This window comes from Pseudocercospora fijiensis (genome assembly GCF_000340215.1).
Source record: "Pseudocercospora fijiensis CIRAD86 unplaced genomic scaffold MYCFIscaffold_9, whole genome shotgun sequence".
Taxonomy (NCBI): Eukaryota; Fungi; Ascomycota; class Dothideomycetes; order Mycosphaerellales; family Mycosphaerellaceae; genus Pseudocercospora; species Pseudocercospora fijiensis.
Window position 1 is genome coordinate 1,803,440 of NW_006921540.1, and position 21,407 is coordinate 1,824,846.

The 21,407-nt window shown below is 50.0% G+C and overlaps 7 protein-coding genes across 7 annotated transcripts; 4 read left to right on the forward strand and 3 right to left on the reverse strand.

Annotated features, from left to right (window-relative positions):
- Nucleotides 1-5,975: 5,975 nt before the first annotated feature.
- Nucleotides 5,976-9,273, forward strand: MYCFIDRAFT_190769 (uncharacterized protein; the record flags this gene model as incomplete). Its single annotated transcript, XM_007932683.1, has 5 exons — nt 5,976-6,271; nt 6,324-6,434; nt 6,484-7,247; nt 7,449-8,074; nt 9,253-9,273. 5 exons carry the CDS (start codon nt 5,976-5,978, stop codon nt 9,271-9,273), a joined length of 1,818 nt encoding a protein of 605 aa, XP_007930874.1.
- Nucleotides 9,274-10,056: 783 nt separating this feature from the next.
- MYCFIDRAFT_37377 (uncharacterized protein) lies at nt 10,057-11,636 on the reverse strand (the record flags this gene model as incomplete). The annotated part of the gene is made up of 3 exons (XM_007932341.1): nt 10,057-11,322; nt 11,392-11,458; nt 11,524-11,636. 3 exons carry the CDS (start codon nt 11,634-11,636, stop codon nt 10,057-10,059), a joined length of 1,446 nt encoding a protein of 481 aa, XP_007930532.1.
- A 756-nt stretch (nt 11,637-12,392) lies between these two features.
- On the reverse strand, nt 12,393-14,015 carry MYCFIDRAFT_36937 (uncharacterized protein; the record flags this gene model as incomplete). Its single annotated transcript, XM_007932322.1, has 3 exons — nt 12,393-13,485; nt 13,535-13,702; nt 13,756-14,015. 3 exons carry the CDS (start codon nt 14,013-14,015, stop codon nt 12,393-12,395), a joined length of 1,521 nt encoding a protein of 506 aa, XP_007930513.1.
- An 820-nt stretch (nt 14,016-14,835) lies between these two features.
- On the forward strand, nt 14,836-15,854 carry MYCFIDRAFT_99902 (uncharacterized protein; the record flags this gene model as incomplete). The annotated part of the gene is made up of 2 exons (XM_007932684.1): nt 14,836-15,163; nt 15,211-15,854. Coding segments are annotated over 2 exons (972 nt in total), but the record flags the coding sequence as incomplete, so codon positions are not given.
- Nucleotides 15,855-16,180: 326 nt separating this feature from the next.
- Nucleotides 16,181-17,103, forward strand: MYCFIDRAFT_80924 (uncharacterized protein; the record flags this gene model as incomplete). Its single annotated transcript, XM_007932685.1, has 2 exons — nt 16,181-16,605; nt 16,662-17,103. 2 exons carry the CDS (start codon nt 16,181-16,183, stop codon nt 17,101-17,103), a joined length of 867 nt encoding a protein of 288 aa, XP_007930876.1.
- A 215-nt stretch (nt 17,104-17,318) lies between these two features.
- Nucleotides 17,319-18,677, forward strand: MYCFIDRAFT_212405 (uncharacterized protein). Its single transcript, XM_007932686.1, has one exon. It carries the CDS (start codon nt 17,365-17,367, stop codon nt 18,082-18,084), a length of 720 nt encoding a protein of 239 aa, XP_007930877.1. The 5' UTR covers nt 17,319-17,364; the 3' UTR covers nt 18,085-18,677.
- MYCFIDRAFT_37274 (uncharacterized protein) lies at nt 18,676-21,129 on the reverse strand (the record flags this gene model as incomplete). The annotated part of the gene is made up of 1 exon (XM_007932338.1): nt 18,676-21,129. The coding sequence occupies one exon, from the start codon at nt 21,127-21,129 to the stop codon at nt 18,676-18,678; it is 2,454 nt and encodes an 817-aa protein (XP_007930529.1).
- Nucleotides 21,130-21,407: the final 278 nt, after the last annotated feature.

The following is a 21,407-nucleotide window of genomic DNA, read 5'->3' on the forward strand; positions in this document are numbered from 1 at the left end:
CACCTATATATAAGGGCATACTATGCAGTTATAACGGTGTAACACCTTCTCGTTATAACTGCCTCGCCTAGTTTTAAATACGCCTTCCTTGCTACTACATTCTTCGTAACTACCTGTTTAATAGACTAGAAATTAGTAATATACAACAGCGACAATATGTCTAGCTATTTGCAGGCCTTAACGTTGTCTTAGCTTACGAATACTGGCGCGCTCTCGATACTTAACAACTCGTTATCGAAGGCTATTAAGAAGACGCTGTTACCTTAGTACAAACACTACAATTAAGAGACCTTCGAGGCTACTTTAAGGAAGCGGTAGAAACACTAAATTTGAAGTATTAGCGGATAGCAGATAATCCTTCTATTAACCCTTCTATTAAGGACTTATTCTATGCCTTCTACGTACGGAAGGTCAAGGACTTCTCGGACAGTTGTTACGCACTAAATATTAACTATTTTATCGCTAATCTATAGGAGGTCTAATTTACAGGCGAGACCGAGCGCTAATAGACGACTTAACTACCTTCTAAACCTACTATACCAACTCGATTGCTACCGCTAGGCACGCCGGAAACTCATTACGTCTATGCTAATATAACCCTCCGACCGTTACTATCAAAACGGCGCGTTTAATCGTTACCTATTCGCTAACCTGTATTCTTATTACCTCCGCCGCTAGGTGACCTTACTCCGAGGCTAATTCCGCGCCGCAAGACAGTGCTAGAAACACAGTCCTTATAACCGCTCAATTTGGATAATATAGAAGAGGTGGATTTAATAGGAGATACAATACCGCTAGTGCGAGGTCCACCTGCGCCGCTAGGTACTTACTATTTAACTAACTACTAGCATTAGGGTAAGCTATTATAGGTCTTTATACACGGTATTCGCGAGATTAATAGTATTACTATAGACGACCGTTGCTTTACCGATTCCGGCCTCTCGTCCTTTAAGGAGCTTCTTATCTTCTATAACGTAGACTAGGATACTATAGATACGACAATAAGCTATATAAGAGACGAGGATTACGAACGAGCGGCTAGGCGACTAACTAGCTAGATAACAGACGACTTAGAAGGGGCCCGTATTTAATACCGCATATACGGTCTTTTTACCCCTACGCTCGTTACGAAGGGCAACCTACTATAGAATACGGAGGTAGGAAGACAGAAATTAGACGAGAAATTAGACGAGAATTTAGACGAGTATAGACGACGTTTATTCGCGACGTTTTTAAAAAGAAAGATACTAATAGCCTCCGGCGGAAGAGGTAGTGTCTTACGTAGAATAGTACCCCTACGCCTCGAGTATACCTTACGGACGGGTCCCCCCTTCCTACGGTCGCAGGCTCCCTTCGGAGGGTCCCCGCCGTCCGACGGTCTTAGCTAGCGGGGGCCCCTACTATTCTTTGCCCCGGGGCGGAGCGGGATCCTAAGGTAGAGGGAGGGGGGGGCGATAGCGAGGTCGAATTTCCGGCTAAAATGCCGGAAAGGGACCTCTACGCGAAATATATATACCGCGTCTACGCGATATATATCGTCCTACGCGTTAAAATTAGCGATAAACAGGGAGGGATAGTACTTACGGTAGCGATAGCGAGGTTAATATAAGAAAGAGGAAGAACGCGATAGGAAGATATATATATATATACCGAGAAGTAAACAAATATCCTATTTAGGAACGTAGGGGCATGCGGTATTAAATTCGCCTCCCTTAGAAGACGACGCCGCTAATAACTTGCCTAGTAACGAGCGAATTGGACGAGAATTAAGAGGCGTAAGGACATATAGTAACCGCTAGTCAACCGCTAGTAGTAGTAGTAAGTTAACAACAACTCGTAGACTACGTACTAAGTAATAACAATAACGAGGTCGAAGAGATAGCAATTAGCGAGGGCAAGCCTTCCGCTATAGTCGTAGAAGGCGGTAATTCTATAGCAATTCTATAACAACAACTCTTAGTCTATATAATAGTCTCGTCTACTGCAAAATTGCCGCTTCTATAATAGTTAACCGATAGGCTCGAGAGAGGCGCCCTTCTTAACCTAAATCGTTACTACGCCGAGTAGTTCTAAACGCTACTAAACTAGAGGATTGCGGGTGGCTTATTGCCTAGTAAACGCTAGTAAAAGACTGTGCCCCTAACTCCGCTCTAGGTTTAGCATGCTTGAACGATTCGTACGACGACTACGGCTAAAGGTGCTATAAAAGTCTATTAGGCAGATTTGCGTAGGGAAGTGTTAACAAAGAAAGTAAGCCCTTGCTTAAACGAATTAGGGAGTTAGTTAGGCGAATACATAGCGCTCGAATTATAAGCAGTTGTTAGAAGATTTTAGTGCCTGGCCGATTAGCCCTATATATAATTTCCGAGGCATTCCTTCGTAGATAACCGGATCTGAGAAGTGTTGATATTGCTAGCTAAAACAGGCATTCCGCGGATGCTAGGGTCTCTAACCTCATGTCGTCGAAACCTAATAGTATAGGGCCCATTTTCTATATAGGAGGTGTTGCTAAAGTCGCTATAGCTGTCTATTGTTACTATAATACTTATTAACTCATTTAATCTAGCTCTTTAATTTAGCTCTTTAATCTAGCTCTTTAATATAGCTTATCTTATCCCTATTTCTATAACCTATTAACTGCGCTATTCGCTGTTTAGTCCGTTAACCTAAGGCTCCTTTATGCCGAAGGAATAGTTTAAATAGGTGTGGCCCTTTGTAACCAACTTCTAGGAGAAACATAAGGGCGCTCGTTATAAGGATAGGTTGTTGTAGCGGACGATATACTACTGTCGTTATCGGCGTAACTTCAATCGCAATCGAGAGCTAGGTATTAGTATCTATAAGGTAGAGTTTTATAAGGACCTATACGACGCGTCGATAGCTATAATCGCGGTATTCGATCGGAAGGCGGATAAGGAGCCTCGTAGCTATAAGATCGCTCGAGGAGGCCGCGATTCGGCGTATAGTAATAACAATATCTATAGTTACACGATAGACTATATAGTAAGGTTAATATAGTGGATTAAGTCATATTACGAAGCTGACTGGACTAGCTATAGGATGTGAGGGCTTCTAGTGATAGCCTCCGGGTTGTTATCGAACACCTAATAGATTAGTACAACTATAAAACGGCTTATGTATTCCACCTACTAAAGGAGGGTACTAATACAGGTCGTCTTGCCATTATTGGAGCGTACCGTACAAAGAAAGGTATTGTAAAGTGGTCTGCAAAGAAGAATGTAAAGAGGGTGTCCCTAACTAAGAAGGGCAATATTCGATTATAGCTAGACAACCTTAATCGTTATCTCGGCCCTCTTATAGACGATATTACAGACGCAGGACTCTCCTATAAGGCTCTCTCTATCCGTATAGAGGCATTCTAGTATAAGGGTGTTATATAGCAGGCCGACTAGCAGCGTAAGTTGCTAAATAGTAGTGTTGCTAGTAATGTAGGTTCCTATTTCTTCGGAGCTAGTAGTGCCTTAGGCATTAGCTTTCCGGCTCTCTTCCTAATACACAAATTTCGATAGCAACGACTAACCGTCTATATATAGTTATTTCTCTTCGATGCGACCTACAAAACGTCCGACAATAACTTCTACCTATTTACAGTCTATATCCGCAATGCCTTCGGCTCCTAGATGCTAGGGGGGCATATGTTGCTACAGAGCTAGCGAGCAAAGCTAATTAAGGCTAGGCTTCAAGTATTAAAGAAATGGGCACCCGGCTAGAAGCCTATAGTAGCTATAACTAACGACTCGGCTTAAGAACAACGCGCTATTCGACTAGCATTTAAAGAGGAGGCTATAACTATGTATCTCTATTAACGACACGCTAAAGAGACCTTCCTACGACACTTCCCTAAGAAGTAGTATCTATAGGTTTAGCGGCTGTTTTCCTATGCGATTTACTACGCCCGTAGCGACGTAGAAGTTATCGATACTATCGATAGAATCGTATAGGAATTGAGAGACAAATACGCCTCGGATAAACAGGTGCAATACCTCCTTAATAACTAGCGTAAGAAGTCGTATCTATAGGCGACTTAGGCACGGCTAGGAAGCCCTCTTTTAATGCAGGTCCGGACAACATCGCCTCTCGAGGGCTATTATAACGCTATCAAATACGATAAGAGGAAAGAGATGGTCTAGCTGTCTATATATAGCACTATAGTCGAGCTAATAACAATCGACGCTCGATTATTATAGAAGGCAGACCTTTAACTATACCGGGTTAGAAAATCTACTAACTTCTAGAAGGTTAAAGAGATGCTATTCTTCGAGCGGCTTTAACCTCTAGCGGCTTAGGACCTTGTTAGAAAGCAGCTATTAATCGCAGAAGAGTGTAAGGTAAAGGGCCTACCGACCTACTATAGCCTTATACTATATAATAGACAGGAGCCGGCTCCGGCTTACTACAACTGCCTTCCGTAGTTTCAAACCTACCTACCTTGTTACTATATCCTTAGGTTCCACCTGTTTGTTACGCTATTAATACTCTAGCAACAATAGGTATACGTTAATTAGTATACTAGCTTCAATTCTATAAAGATAAGCCTATATTAGAAGCAGCGAGACAGCGATTAGTTATAGCTAGAAGGCTACGAAGACACGCGGAAGCTATAGACTATAGGAGATCTATATCTTCGTAATTTGAGGTCGCACTATAACGAGGCCGCCGAGGGCCTGTCTTAATACTTCTATCGTATTCGCGACGATAAGACCGTTAATCTAGTAGTGCGCGACAGCTATATACGCGGCTTCCTTCGCAAGGTTAAGGACACGCTATATAGCCTTGCTAACTACTCGATTACTAATTACTACGAGAGCGGCGCCCCTAAGGTTACTTTTATAGGTAAGCGGCCGCGGTAGTAGACCTTATACCTTCTAGCGTAGCCGACGACTCTAACTCGGTCGATAACCTTAACCTTCCGAGCGCTAGCTATAGCGCGGCCGCCGCGATAGCGATAACAACAGCGTATTAATTAGGCTCTATTATCGTTACCTACGCGCCCTTACTTCGAGCCGCTACGTCGCGAGTCGCTACTAGATATATAGTCGGTATAGCCTATAGATATCGACTTAGTTAAAGAGGTAGATTTAATAGGCGACACGCCTCGAGCGTCGAATACGTCCTTTATCGACCTTATAACGCCTTAGCGGCCGTTACGAGTTATAAACCTTAGATTAGAGGTATTAGTAGCTTCTTAATACGACTAGATAGACAACGACGACGCGATGCGTAAGATAAAGGGCAAGAGAAGGACTTCTAATCGATACGGCGACAGCAATAAGAGGCTAAGATAATATAGCGATAGCAATAAAAAACAGCTTCTATATATAGGCCTATAGTACTAGCAATACGTATTAATATTGGAGTCAACCCCTGTCTATCTAGTCAACTAATTAGGCAAGCCGTCGTACCAAGAACACCCTCCTTCTTAACCCTAATCGTCACCTCAGCCAAGGCCATTCTAATCCGGAACAGGTTATACCACCATATCGGGACTCTGTTAGCAAACTTTGGTGGCTACAGCCCAGAAGAGTGGTACACTAAAATCTTTGGACAATCGCCTCCATCTGGCGCTCGTCTCTATACTATGGCTTGCAAATCGTTGATCAACTTCGATTGATGCTACCGAAGTGTACGAACACAAATAGTGTGACTCGATTGTTGTTTCAAGCCAAGAAAAACTGCGAAATCCGTGTCACGGTTCAAGAGGCTTTCGGCGCCGGGTCATACGGTGAAAGACGACTGGCAAATCCATGAATACTTTGTCCAGGAGAGGAAGAAGATCTTGGCCCGCCTGCCCCAAGAACCTGAACGGCCTGTGGCTACGGTAGGCTACCGGACCATGCCTGTGATGCTACAGCCAACCTGCAGCGAACATCGACATTCACGTATATGAAGCTATGCGACCTCATCAGCGCTTTTGGTCTCGGTAGTAGCTGCTGAGAGTTCGTACAAAGTCCACGATGTTGTCCGCTTCATCCGTCCTCGCCTGCGCTCTGGCCCTTTGTTCATACACCAGTGCGAAGACTGTTTACTTCGCCATTGAAGTCGCTTGGGGTCAAGTGGCGCCTGATGGATACAGTCGAGCTGGCATTTTGGTGAATGGCACTTCGCCAGGTCCAGCTTTGATTGTCGATCAGGATGATGACGTCCAGGTGTGTATGATATTCCCGGCCATGAATTTTGCATTAACCCTCTGGCAGTTCTATGTTCGCAACAGGTTGAACATGAACACTACTGTCCACTTCCATGGTATCGAGTATGTGCAGCGTCTCTCGCAAAATCGATTCAACCTGACACCGACCTCGTAGACAGCTGAACACACCTTGGTCAGATGGAGTGCCTGGTTTGTCGCAGAGGCCAATACCAGTGGGGGGAGACTGGTTATACCAATGGAAGGCCACGGAGTATGGCACGTACTGGTATCATAATCCTTGGCCCCCTCACAGCAGAGTGTGCTGACAAGATCAGGTACCATGCGCACTATCAATCTCAGATTAGCGACGGATTCTTTGGTGCCATTCACATTCGCACGCGAGCGAATGAGCCAAGACCGTTCAGCGAGATGCCCGGTAATAATCATCAGCAGCAGATTCTGGCTGCTGAAGCCAACCCGCAATTCGTAATCTTCTCCGACTGGCTGCACGTGACGTCCGACCAGCATTTCGCTCTTCAGCAACGCAGTAACATGAGTCTCTACTGCGTACAGAGCATTCTCTTCAATGGGCAAGGCCGTGTCAACTGCCTCACGCCAGAGCAGCAACTGGCGGCTCTGGCACCTTCATTTCGAGCCTTGTACCAGCTGGCGAATATTTCTGCGCCCCTGCCGAATGGCTGTCTTCCCTTCACGCACCACACGCAAACAGTACATGGCCAACCAGCTCTGATCCGTCCAGACCAGGTGCCGCCTGAGATCACGGGCTGCAACGCTACGAACGCACCTCTGTACAACTTTCAAGTCGATGCAAGCAAGAGATGGGTCAGTTTCAATATAATAGGGGCGGCATCTATCGTCGCGCCCGTCGTAAGCCTCGATCAGCACGATCTGTGGGTTTATGCTATTGATGGCAGATACATCAAGCCATATAAGGCTCAAGGCATTCTGGTCAATAACGGAGATCGATACGCTGTCATGGTTGAACTCAATCAACCGGCGGGAACGTACACATGGAGGGCCAGCAACACCGCGCTGAACCAGCTCATCAGCGGATTTGCAACTGTTACCTATGCCAGTGGTAGCAACAGTGGAGGCGGGTCCTCTCCTCAAAACCATGGGGACTTTTCGTTCGATATCTCCTTCAAAGAGAAACGCAAAGCCGAGCCCAATAATGTTGAATGGCGCCGACCAAGCAAGCTTTCGCAACAAATCGATACAAGGCAACAAAGTCCTCCTCAGTCCACGTCTCGACCATATTTCACCGATGGCGGCGTTCCAGTACAGCCAGGACCCGACACCATTCTGCTCAACCAGACCAGTCCAGGAATCGTGCCATTTCCGAATATACCTCCTTCACAAAACGTCCAGCAGACTCGCATCTTTTACATGTCCAGCACCCGAGCGCCATACCTCTGGACCGTCGACGCCGACCAATCTTATCCCGACTATCCGACAGTCTATGCTCAAGACCAGCCATTGCTATACTATCCCAACGGTCACGACGCGAACAACAGCAATCTTGTCGTCAAGACGCAGAATGGAACCTGGGTCGACCTTGTATTTGTCGTCCTTGATCACTACGGCCCACCACATCCCATGCACAAGCACAGCAATAAAGCATATATCGTCGGGGAAGGTCTCGGCAATTGGACGTGGAATAGTGTTGCAGAGGCCGCGGCTGCACAACCGCAGAATTTCAACTTCGATACTCCCATTTTGCGAGATGGATTCGGTACGCCGCCAAACTTTGGCACTCCGGCGTGGTTGGTCGTCAGGTATTACAGCCAGAATCCTGGTGCTTGGATGTTGCATTGCCATATTCAGACACATTTGACTGGCGGCATGGCGGTTGCATTGCTTGACGGCGTTGATGCCTTTCCTGCAAGCTTTCCCACGGAGTATCAGGTGAACGGGAACGGTATTTGTAGGAGGCGACGCAGCATCGAATCGTAGGACACTGAATAGTGGCGGGCAGCATTTTCGTGAATTGTCATTTCGTATTGCATCCTGTTTATTTGTTTGGCGCTTTGTTCCGGACGACAGAACTGCAACCAGAATTCACCTTGATTCGGATTGAGATCTAACTGTCCTTTCGCGACAACCTCAGTCAAATGCTCCTGCACTCGCGCAATGGATGAAACTGAAGTAACATCGTTATTCGTTGTTGTAAAGCAGGTCCGTGAAGCGCTTTCGTGCCGTGTAGGAGCAAAACCGATTGCTGCACGACGACCACGACGAGAGATGAGGTCGACTTAAACGATCGAGGAACAGCAGACGTGCAGTAGGTCGAGAGTAAGCCACGTCAATATATCTGTGCCGGAAGGATTGTGGATGTCTGTGCGAGTGCATCGGAACCCCAGCCCGGGCAGATTATATGTAAGTCAGACACCAAAAACCTGCTCAAAAGTGCTCATTCATGAGTCGTGCTTGCATTAAAATGTTTCTGGCTGATCTGCTTATTAATCTATTCGATTTTGATAGCGACCTTCCCGAAGTGCTCTATGCCTCTGGCACTTGGAAGACTTGGAGTGTGTCCTATGATGGTTCATTGCAACTGCTGCGCACTTCATCTTCCGGACTTTGAGTAGATGGTCCTTCCTAATATAAACAACGCTACCAAGGAATCTAATAATAGAAATGAACCCCGTCCATGGCGGCTGTTTCATCCAGTAGGAGAAGCAGATTATGCCTGTATTGAATTGCAATATAACGCTAGCATTCAGTTCTTGTTGAAAGTTATCTCCTAATAGACCTAGAGATATAGATCTACCGTCCGCAAAATCCGTAGAGCTGGTGGACCAACGTGTTCACTGCGGCTATTATTGATTCCGCAATAGACCATACTACTTGGCAAGACGCTATGACTCTAGCGGTAGCGACGATGAGGTTGGTCTAGTCTGCGAGCGTTCTGCGAGCGTACTGCGGACACTGCGGAAGTTCTACTTTCCGTACGGACCAACATCTCCCATCAGACCCTTGCTAGCTAGCGCACGGCCAATGGTTCGAGCGGAGCGACAGACTAACAACAGGCACCAGGCACCTGGAGCAACTTGAGAAGCGGAGCTTGTAGCGTAGAAATCGAGAACAAAGAATCAGATCAGTAGTGCCAATAGGCTAAATTTCAAAGATGCCCCCGCGTGTTCTCGAATCTCGCCGTCGCTCCGATCGATTAGGACAAGCACTATAGGGCAACGATACTTTATTTATTTATAAACCCCTTGCGTAGCCCTGAGGTAAATATATACTGTATGGATAGCACGTGGATCAGATTTATCTGAAAAGCAGATGCATAGAACTAGGTCGATGAAAGAGGGTATAGTAGTAGTTACGAGAGCTCCGTCTGCCGGAAACAAGGTGGTTGCCCTGTATGTAAGTCATGGTGAGACCTGTCTACCCCAGTCGTGACAACAGAATACCACTGAATCCGGAACAGTCAAGACAGCAATCCACTCGCGATGTTTCTACGAAGCTTTGGTAATTCGGTGGTGACCAGTGGCCTGTGTGTGGTGACCACTGCCCTCAAAACGCCGGCAAAAGGTCTCCATTGAATCGACTTCGATCAATGCCACAGCTGCGCCCTTGCTAGGGAGAGCTTTCGTCAGAAGCGAGAAAGACCCAAGCCTTCAGTGGGCTTCGAACCTTCAAGTCACCGCCTGTCTGTGCACAGGAAGCTGCCTGCGGACATGCCAGCTTGCCTGGTACGGCGGCGTGCGAGGAGGTGAGTGCAAAGCCATCGGCAATTTAACACATGAACGGCATTTAACACATGAAACTCGCGGCCTGAGCCTAGAAATCCAGACACCAGCCCGTCGATGGATGATGTCAGTCCACAATCGATGTTGCCCAGGCCTGGTACGCATCTCTTACAGTTCGAGGTTCTAGACTCTTCATTGTGCTATCTCATGTTGACCAAGTAGAGGTAGTCCAGCAGTAGCCAGATCGGCATTGATCTCAGCTAGATGATCCAGGAAATGGCCCTGCACATTATCCCACCGCGTTGCATCTGATCTGTGCAGACAACCGGATTTCTCGAGCGCGTACCTCGTCAGCAGTAATGGCGCCGATAGATGCCACATCCAGGCCAAGGTTCCCTCTGCTACTCTTTCGGGAACTAGCTCTTTTGTCGTTGACTCCTTCCACGTCTGGTAGCTCTCGCCATGCGGCATGTACGAAGCTTCGTATGAAAGGCCTCCTGGCTCGAGAACATGGCTAGATCCACCATACTGGCCATATATGAGACCCATCACTTCTGTCGACATATTACGATGATAGTATGGCGGCCGGAAGGTATTTGTCGTCGTGCTCCACCTTGGCGTGAAAGCGAGAAAGTCAGTGAGCGTGACGCCTGGAACTTTGGATCTGGCAGTCAGGACCGTGTATATCGTTGGATCTGCCAGATCCTTCTCGACGTTGGCCATATTCACGAACTTCTCGATCGCATACTTGAAGGGAGCATAGTTTCCATGCCACGCAACCACATCGAATGGCGTATGAGACTGCTCGCAAGTGTGCAATCGACCCCCCAGCTTGTATACGATATTCCATGCTGAGGAATCAATGTCGAAACTCGCTACCGGGATGTCGAAGTCTCTGGGATATGCCATGCCATTCGAACCCATCGGTCCCAGCTCTGGCAGCTCATAATGGCTTCCGAAGATTTCCTGGACGTAGCCTCTAGATGGTCCAAATGGCAACGACACTCGAAACTTTATGCCGGCTTGGATCACGACTAGCTCGCCAGGTCTCACCATTATGCGACCCAGCTCGGTCTGAATATCAAGGAGACCCACTTGCGGCAGTATGAGGAAGTCGCCATCGTTATTGCAGAAGGCCGATCGATCCATTGAAGTGGATGCCGTATAGATGTGGATTGCCATGCCTTCTCTCAAAGTCGGATCCCCATTGCCGCCAATAGTCTTGAGCCCATGCACAAAGTCAACGTGTTCTGAAGCTGTCGGCATCGGAAATGGATCCCATGCCAGCTGCGAGGCGACTTGCTCGACATTGTCATTCATAGGCAGGAAACATGATTCGATTAGGAAGTCGTTCTTCGGTATTTTCTGCAACTGTCGATGGGCGACAGACGGTCGTATTCGGTACAGCCAGACATTTTGGATGTTGGTTCGGGATGAGACAATTGGTGATCCGTTCAGCTGTCGCTCAGTTCTTCAGCAAGCAGAGCAAGATGCAATACGTTGATGAAACGATGAAGATTGACCTACCTGCTCTGAATAAAGGTCGTACTTGACCCGCTGTGGAGCATTTCTGGCCTGCGGCAACACGCCAGGTCTGACAAGCAGTCAGCATGAGCCCTCGCAGTGCAACATCGGTACCTGGTTGACGTTGTCACCTACATTGCTTCTGACGCTATCCGGTTGCCGAAACCTTGATGATACCTGTATGGATCCTGAGGTGTTGCCTCACTCAGATATGCAGCTTGCGCTGTAGCACCCGAACACTTTGTCATGCCCGTGCCGCTGCTACGTGTGGGCACAGAAGAAGTTGGCCTCATTGAAAGAAATATGAGGAGCGTTTGATCATCAGAGTGGTGTCTTCTGCCTGTGCAATCAAAGCCCAGATCCTGATTTCGGAGCGTATCATCGTCACAACAGAATCGCTGCTAGCTGGAACGTTCTTCGCCTATAAACTTGCCCGCGGCCTGGGTGAACCTTGTCAGTGACTCGCAGATCGAGCAGGGATGCTGAGTCGGCCCAACTGAGCCGACTGCAGGTCTATCGTCGGTATTACGACAACCGACATTCGGTGAAGTCGAGAACTCGAGATATTGGTTGTACGATGGGATACAATGCTTCGCATTCGTATACACGGGTCATATCCCAGAAGTATGCTTTGTCCTCTCACAGCTCACGACTTCCCGATCAAGATCAAAGCAGTACGACACCATTTCGGCATGAACCAACATGGCGTTGGGCAGCATTCTTGTCTTTCGTAATGCTGTCGATCGTCGTAAACACCGCTGTTAGCATACGAGCTTGACACAGCTCAAGATTACCACCGCCTCCAGGACCGTCAGCAGAGCCGATCCTCGGACACCGTCGCATTGTACCGACAGATAACCCAGAGTATGCCTCCGCAGAATGGTCGAAAGCGTAAAACCCGCATGTCATATCCGTACACATCCTCGGACAGACTGTCATCGTGCTCAACAGCGTGCAGGCAGCTGTCGATGTTCTGAACAAAAGAGGATAGATTCCGACCCTCGCTATCTCCCAACGAGCCTACGTTCGGCAAAGCGAAACGGTACATAAAGTGTTGCTGTCACTACGAAGGCCATCTCAAACCCAAGATCACCCGTCTTAGCTCCAATCGGGCCGGTATACCATACTTGTTTCATGCACGGCACAATCAGCGCAACAGAGCATGCTGCAGCGGCCACGGCAGCGACGCCAGCGGGCAGTGCTTTCGGCACATTCCAGTACTCATGGTCACAAGAAGAGCTGCTACTGCCTCGAAAGAGTATATGCTCGACGCCGACCACGGCGACAAATGCCGCTGACCAATATCCAATGACGCCTATGAAATTCTCCAGGTTTACGAAGAAGTCCTTGGCCGCCTGAACGGAGAGTGGTATCACTATGACTGTGATGACAATGGCAAACAGAGATCTTGGAATGTTGACCAGCCAGGGCAGAAGCAGTTGAAAATTCAAAGTGATCGCATACATGGTCGCTGCGATGTTGCCCAATAATGTAAGCGACAGGACGACAACGAGGAATTCGCCGAAGCCACCAGCAGGCTTCAGCATTGCGGCCAGAACTCCGCCAACGGATTTTGAATCGTATCCAGCTTCCCATGACGGTACGTTTGGTACTGCCCCTCCAATTGCAGCTCCTAGGACCATGAGCGGTACAGTCGGTAGGAAGAGTCCTCCATAAGTGTACGCAAAGACCTTGATTGCTGGAGTCCAAGGGGGCATATATGTAGCAAAGTCGGATGCCAAAGCAGCCCACGGTACCAGAAAGCCTGCTACTAGAGCTCCAAACGACAGGACAGTTGATGCTGAGGGCGCCTCGGTTTCAACTTGCTTGTGCAAATGCTTTCCACCACATCCAGTCGCAACGATAATGGCGATCATGGCAGGGATCCAAGCGTAGCGCTCATAGTAATGTAGGACCTTGAAGCCGCAGAACGACACCAAAAGCCCCAAAAGCCCGATGACCACAATACCAACGGTCGGCGTCAGCTTTCCGCTATCGACAGAAGATAAAGCAAGGCCTCCGACAACACTATCGATGACACAAAAGCCAGTAAGCGTAGCCAAATTGAGAAGGACCGGAAGCGAGACCAGATAGTATCTGCCTCCATCAGCTTTACCTTCATTTGACACGAAGAACGACCACTCACCCAAAGCTGAACCTGGCCTGAATCATTTGTCTCATGCCGGTCTTCGGTCCAAGAATTGCTAAGTATGCAGTCGGAGTCGTACACAGTAGACTGAAGAGCAGGATGATCAGGGATGCGTTTCGCAGGCTGAGGCCATAGCTAAGCGTTCCAACCATTCCAGTAACGATACTATCATCAAGTGAGCAAGTGTTCCACCGCAAAGACATGTATGTTGGACTTACGGGAGCAGATTTGTTGACAGCGTGAACCACAGCGTAAAGATGCCAACGACTCTGGTGTTCGTGCGTTCCGAGACTGGTACAGGTCGGACGCCCTCCTGTTCGATAGCCTCGAGAGATACCAGCTTATTCCATATTCGTCGTGGCAAAGACGTGGCTTGGTTTCTGTGCTGGCGATATTGAGTTTCGCGATCAACGGAATGATGATCGAGACGCTTCTCTGAGTCGCCGAGGACAACAACTGCTTCCTTGGCATTATCCATCCTTGGCTTGATGCCTTTGATCAAGCTGAAGCGACGAGGCTTCAACGCTTCGATGTCCATGTCGCCCATGGTGCCCATGCTATCGACCGGCCAAGAAGCCTCTCTATCTGTGACCAGAAGATTTCCAGTGCATGACCAGACCTGCACAAGCTCGGTCGAAAGATAGGTCAATGTCTTGTGTGGCTCATCAAAGTGCAGAAACTGCTATGTGAGACAGGGTTCTTGTGACTTGCCGAAAGGCGGCCCGTGATGCCGAAGAGGTCTGATTGGCTTCGTCGACGACAAAGCACTTCATACAGCCAGAGAATATACAGCCATACTGTAACCACCGCCTCTTTGCAGACCCCGTGTGTGTATGTATACTGCTTCTAAAGCTTACGTCAAACGGGCTGAAGCTTCATAGCGCAACTTCCGCATCATCTGTTTCCCCCCAGTAATGATGATACCTTGGTTGGCTAATTGGTTTCAATCCAGTGAAGTCGTCTAATGGTGATAGCGCAGAACTAGGTCTAAAGTCATTGGTAGTAGTGACGGAAGTGCGTGAAATCGCACATGTGATCAGCAGGTGAGACGGCATACCATCGGCTGAGACCCCGGCTTCATTTTATGACCCCAGCCGAACATGCATCCGATAATCGGCCATTGCGGGACCACAGTTTTCATAATTCCAGCATGAGCAGGGATTGAACGGAGAATCCAGCGTTATCCGACTGCCGCAATGGCCTCAACGCATTTGCCTCATTTGAACTGAATGACATGAGATGGACCAATGGCACCATTTCAAGGCAGCCGTTCGCCAGTGGACCAACTGGTGGCCCACCAGCCTCTTCATCCGAACCTTCGATCACTCCTGGACCCGGAATACGTCGCTTTCCATGACCAATTCATGCAGTATGTCATTCCGGATGATCAGAAGGAGTGGGATGGATCAGCAAGGACACAAGCGTCTCTGACGCCTGGCGGATCTATGCCATTGAGGGTTAGTCTCATACGAGATGTCCCACTGGAGAACTGTAGTGTACGGGTGTTTGTGCCTGATTCAAGTCAGCCGGTCTCCAAGTATCCTGTGCTGCTGTGGTTCCACGGTGGGGGCTGGGCCATTGGTGGGCTGGATAGCGAGAACGACTTCTGCACGTATATCTGCCAAAGTACGCACGATTGCAAATGATTGAAGATCACCGCTGATCTGTACCAGCATCTCAGTGCATTGTCTTGTCTGTCGACTACCGGCTCGCCCCAGAGTTTCCATATCCCGCTGCAGCAGAAGACGCGATCGAAGCTTTCCAGTGGCTATTTCGAGAGGCGCACAAGTACTATAATGTCGATACCACGAGAGTGGCTATCGGAGGGACCTGCGCAGGCGGCAATCTCGCGGCAGTACTTGCGCTCGAGGCAGCATGCCTCTTCAAGCAGTTCAAGCCAATATTTCTTCTGCTGATCGTGCCTGTGATCGACAACACCGCAACGCCAGGTAACGGGTGGTACAACCTACACGCACCTTGGCTCACTCCACAACGCATGTTGTGGTATCGAAGAATGTATCTGCCGAACGGACATGGCCGAGACGCGCTGTTCGGCAGAGAAGATTGGCAAGTCAGTCCACATCTGGCGCCCGGCAAGCTGCTCAGTAAGTGTCCTCCGACATGGATAGCTGTGGCTGAGCACGATCTGCTCGCTACGGAGGCTCTAGCGTTCTCGAGCCGGCTTCGAGCAGCGGGAGTTCAGGCGTCGGTGAGCGTGTACCAAGGATCGACCCACTCAATCCTGGCCTTGAATGGCGTTTTGAGCAAAGGCAGAGAATTGATGCTCGATGCGGCAATGCAGCTGAATGGCGCGTTTTGGCCGATACTTCTAGATCCGCTGAATGGATGGTCATTGTGCAGCTAGGGACTGAAAGTGGAATGGCAGCCTGAGGCTCGCAACTTCTCGTGTCACTTCGTGTCGTCTCCGCTTTCTGCCGGCTACATTCAACCGAACAACGACGCCGAGGGCAAGATACCTAGGCACATGATAGTGACTACAGCAATGCAGGTCGACTCTCTCCACACTCCTTTAACTCTGCGCTATACATGATCACAGAGCTTCAAGCCCTCAGCCTTACCCGACTGCATATCTCTGTGAATTGACGCCAAATCCTGTGTATTCTACTCATCCAAGCAGCAGCCATGGCCGACAAGCTCGTCACCCAGCCGCCTCCCACGCCGACCTACAAGATCACGTATCCCGCTCCATATGTCATGCTGATGACAATCGATCGCCCGAAGCAAATGAACTCGATCCCGTATGCGGCTCATTGGGAAGCAGATGCTTTGCTTCAGTGGTTCGACCAAGAGCCGTCCTTGCGAGTAGCTGTGATCACAGGCAATGGCAAGGCTTTCTGTGCCGGGCAAGACCTGATTGAGCAGAACAAGCTTGCTCAACTGCGACAAGCTGTTTCAAGAGGAGAAAAGGTTGAGATGCCTGATAGACGACTGCTCACACATCCAGTTTCGGGATTTTTGGGTGTGAGCAGAAGAGCTGGTAAGAAGCCCGTGATAGCGGCTGTCAATGGCTGGGCAATGGGAGGTGGATTTGAGATATGCTTGGGCTGGTAAGTGCAGCTCGACAGGGGAGATGTGGTCGACCTCCTGCTGACCTCATCTTTAGCGACATGATTGTCGCTTCACCGAACGCTACCTTCGGTCTTCCGGAGGCAATGCGCGGACTGTACGCGGGCGCCGGCGGTCTCAGCAGATTGGTTCGCCTGGCTGGCATGACCATTGCATCCGAGGTTGCGATGGCTGGACGCTTCCTTTCTGCACAAGAAGCAGCTCAATACAACATCGTGAATCGTGTCTCCCAGACGCACGAGTCCGTCGTAAATGAAGCTGTGGATCTAGCAGCAAAGGTCGCATCGCTGAGCCCCGATGCGATCATCGTCACGAGACACGGCCTTCGTGAGAGCTGGGAGCAGGCGAGTGTTGAGAGGGCAAGCCAAGAGACCGAGCTGAGGTACGGAGCCGCGCTTAGGGATGCACCAAACATCGCGATCGGTTTGAAGGCTTTTGCGGAAAAGAAGCAGCCTCAGTGGGTACCAAGCAAGTTGTAGAGGTGGTAGTAGTACTGTAGTAGTAGTATTATTAGGTGCACCTTAGTGCCGGAATCATAAGCAGGCTGATAATAGGCGGCTCTGGGTCCGTTTCCGGCACTTCACAAGAAGCACGCCTGCGGCACTTGACTGCGATTGCTCATATGATCAATCCGCCGCGCCTCCCTGGTCGTCCATTCATATCTCCCGTCCCTCTCTGCGCCGGTTCCAGTCATGTTTGTCACCCAATAACCAGCAAGTGCAGGCTGAAGTCGCGCATCAATGGACAACGTGCTGTTCTATGGCCAGGGAGACGAAGCCTCGCGGAGACAAGTCCGTTCTGCTGCGGCGCAGTACAGCCACCGTGTGGGCCCGAGAAAGCCAAAGAAGTCCCTGCGCGAGAACGGGCGGGAAGGCGGCGGAGGCGTGAGGAGAAGGACAGCACATCAGAAGACTGCGTCGACGGCGAGCAGCTCGACCAGCAGCCCCGACGACGCTGGCGACGCTGGCGACGCCCCTCCCGCGCAGAGTGCGACGGCTTCTGTTGCCCCTTCGGTCCCCACGGCATGCCGAGCAGAAGCAGCGGCCGGGGATGCGGCCTTCGCGATGGCGAACCAGGGCCATGATGAGGGCATACAGACGCGCGGCGGACAGGCGCGAAACGCAATCTCATCATCGCAAAGCTTCCATCCATCTTACGGCCGCCCCCCGTCTCCGCAAAGTCGCTATTGCGCGCCCTACCAGCGCTCAGGACAGTCAGCATATCCCGATCGAAGACTCCCGCAATACTCGTGGACGGAATATCCGCGATATGGATTGAGCTCGGGCCAGCCGCAGTCTTTACAGATGCTCGCGCAACTTGCTTCTGCATCTCAACAGTACGCAGGAAGAACGACAGTAGACAGACCACAGCTTCCGCCACCGCATTCTTCCCGGTCGTTGTTCTTGCACTCCCGGGCATGTCGTCGAAGCGATGGCGCGGATGCCGTCCAAGAAGAGTAGTTCTACGGCGCCTCTCAGGCTCGCCATCCGATCGATACGTCTGTTGGATGGACATAGAAAGATGCCCGCCGTGCAGTCGAGGCGAACAGCCTCAATCTCGGCACGAATCGTGCACTCGTCCCTACCTTCGAACATCACCTCTCGGTGACTCTTTCATCGCTTCAGTGCTCCTTGTCGCGCTCAACAGCCACTGTCACTGAGAGCGATCTCGCCTCGGGTGAGAATGGGGAGTGCCACCGTCGTACGAAGGCACTCAAACAGTCAGGCCTGCTTCAACGCTGCAAGCATTTCGCCATGTAAGCACGAAACACGTGTGCGGCATGGCAAAGGGCGAGTGAGAGGGCTTTACAGGAGAGACAATTCGGTGCTGCTGGCGGCTCCCAGATCGACGAGCTTCCAGGAGCCATCATCTTCTCTTATAACCATTAGCAGGCAGAAAGTCCAGATCACTTCTGCGGACAGCCCGGACTTTTTCCCCGTGCGAGCAGGGCAGAGCCTTCTCAGTTCACCAGAGCAAGCTATTTTGACATCCGTACATTCGGCTGTACATTCGAAATACTTTTACTACTACAATTCAGAACCGTCATCCCCTCAGCCAAGTAACTTCGCAGCCTCAGCCTCAAGATCATCAAACGTCTCGATCTCTTTGTTTTCAGCCTCACGTCTCCTCTTTCCATCTTGCTGAAACCACTTCGCCTTCTTCCTGGGCTGCTCTTCCTCCTCACTCTCCTCGTCTTCAGGCCCACGAACGCTGCCAGCATCCTGCAAAAAGTCATCAAATGCACTCCTGGCCGCGCCTCCCAATTGAGCTCCTCCGTCGTCCTCATCTTCCTCATCCTTACTGCCCATCTCCTCGGCTCGCTCCCTCTCCTTCCTCTTCTCTCGTTTAGCTCTCCTCTTCTCCTTAGCCAAAACCTTATCCTCCAAATCAGCCTGTTGTGTTCTCTTCGCTTCCTCCTCCAAGAATTTCTTCCTCTGCTCCTCAGCCTCGCCGCGGGCGCGGAAGTCATTTTCGTCTTCAAGTTCGTAAATTTCGTGAGCGTTGCCATCGTCGTCGAAGACCAGTTTTGAGCCTTTGTCTTTGAGTTTCGCGAGCTTCTTTTTGGATTTGAGGAGCTTTTCTCGACGGTTGGAGTCAATGATGAGGGGATTCTTGGCACCTGGGATGGTAACGGTCTTGGTGCCTGCGTCTTGTGCGACTTTCGCGTCCAGTGGCATTTCTCCTTCCGAGTCCATCTCCAAGTCTGAGGTTGGGTCGGCGGGGATGCGGCGTTTGACGTCGAAGAGGTCTTCATCAGAAGCCTGCTCGCCATCCAGTCGATTGAGATCTCCGTCGTCTTTGATGATCTTGCGATTGTGATCGGCAAGAATGTCTTGATTCTGGCGCTCAAACATGCGGTCGTATTTGGTTCGCACTTTATCTTTCCTCTTAGCTTTCGTATCGCCATCTTCGTCGTCATCCTCGTCTTCAGAATCCTCGTCCGATAACATCGCCTTCCTAGACAAGTTCTTCTTCCGCCTGGCTTCTTCCGCATCGGCCTTGAGATATTTGATTCTTGGTGCTCCTGGCAGACCCATGCTTGACGCGAACTCCTCCAGCTTGTACTTTTCGAGATTGAATATTTCCTTGTCTTTTTGATAGTGCAATGCTTTTACGTAGCTGATGAATGCTTTGCGCCCCAGCTCCTTCAACTGCACATCTTCGAAACATTGTTTCTGAAGCTGGTTCTTGATACTGCTCTTCTTTTTGTTGCGAATATTGATGCGCTCGATTGGCACTTTCTTCTGCTCTAGTCTCGTAAGCATGCCCTCCTCCTCACTAGGGTCTAGAAACATGACCGCTCGACCCTCTCGTTCGTAGCGAGCAGTTCTTCCCACACGATGGATATATGTGTCAGCATCCTCTGGACAGTCGACTTGCACGACCCAATCGACAGCAGGAAAATCAATACCACGCGCAACAACGTCTGTAGTGAATAGACAGCTGTACTTGGCCTTGGAGAATTTCTCAGTGGTCTCTAGTCGCGCCGTCTGCTTCTTGCGGCCGAAAAGCTGCAGCAGTGGAATACCAGGCTGCATGTGGCGGAAAGACTCGTACACGAAGCGAACCTGTTTTGTGGTGGAGAAGAATACGACAATCTTTGACTTCTTCGCAGATTGGATGAAGGACCATAAAGCATCAAGCTTTTCCGGTAGAGGCGTGATGACATAGTTCTGCTGCAGACCTTTGGGTGTTGCTGCCTGGGCGGTTTCATGAACAGCAATGTACTCTGGATCTTGCAAGGACAGTCGCGCCAGATCCGAGACTCGCTTGCTTTGAGTGGCACTGAAGAGCAATGTCTGCCGCTGCTTGGGCAGGTACTCAATGATGGCGTCCAGAGTCTGCTTGAAGCCCATGTCCAGCACGCGATCTGCCTCGTCCAAAACCAGCATGTGCAGGCCGTCGACATTGAACGTGGGCGTCTCCGAAAGATGCTGCAGTATTCGTCCTGGTGTACACACGACGATATTCATTCTCGGCAGCGCATCCTGTTCTTCCCGCAAATGCTTGCCTCCAATGACCAAGCCTGCAGCGAAGAAGTGTCCATGCCCGCCAACCAGTCGCAGAACGTCAAATATTTGGATGGCGAGTTCTCTAGTCGGCGTGACGATCAATGCGCCCAGCCCAGCATCCCCGCCAATACACTGCGCGCGGTATAAGTTCTCGAGGATTGGTATGAGGAAAGCCAAGGTCTTGCCGCTGCCCGTCTTTGCGGCTCCCAGAATGTCTTTCCCTTTCAAAGCCAGAGGTATGGCCTTGGCTTGGATGTCTGTAAGACTGCTGAAATGTGCCTTCTTCAACCCAGCCTTCGTCGGCTCGGAGAGAGGCAGCTCGGTGAAGGAGGAGTATTTCGTGGAATGGACGTCGAGCTCTCGCACCAGTTGTTCCAGCTTTTCCACCTCCACCTCTTCTCGCTTTCTCTTTTGCCCACGATGGTCATTCTGTTGCTTCTTCGCCTTCTTGGTCGGCCGCAGCCTCGTCCGTCCCGAGATCTGAGGTGCCATTGCTCCTCTATGCGTGCATGCGCAGAGAAAGAACGATCGCGAGGATACACTTCGCCTTGAACTTTTCGCGACGGCCACGGCGATAGACGGCGTTACCGTTAGCTCAAGGTTCACGCTAGAACTATTAGCGAGCAGGGATTCGATTCACGAGCTTGCACTCTGGGCACCCAAGGCTGCTGCATCTTCAACACTCCGACTCGAAATCAACAACCACAACATGATGGCCGACGCGAAAGAGCCAGAGAAGGACTGGGCAAAGCTCGAAAAGGAGCAAGCTC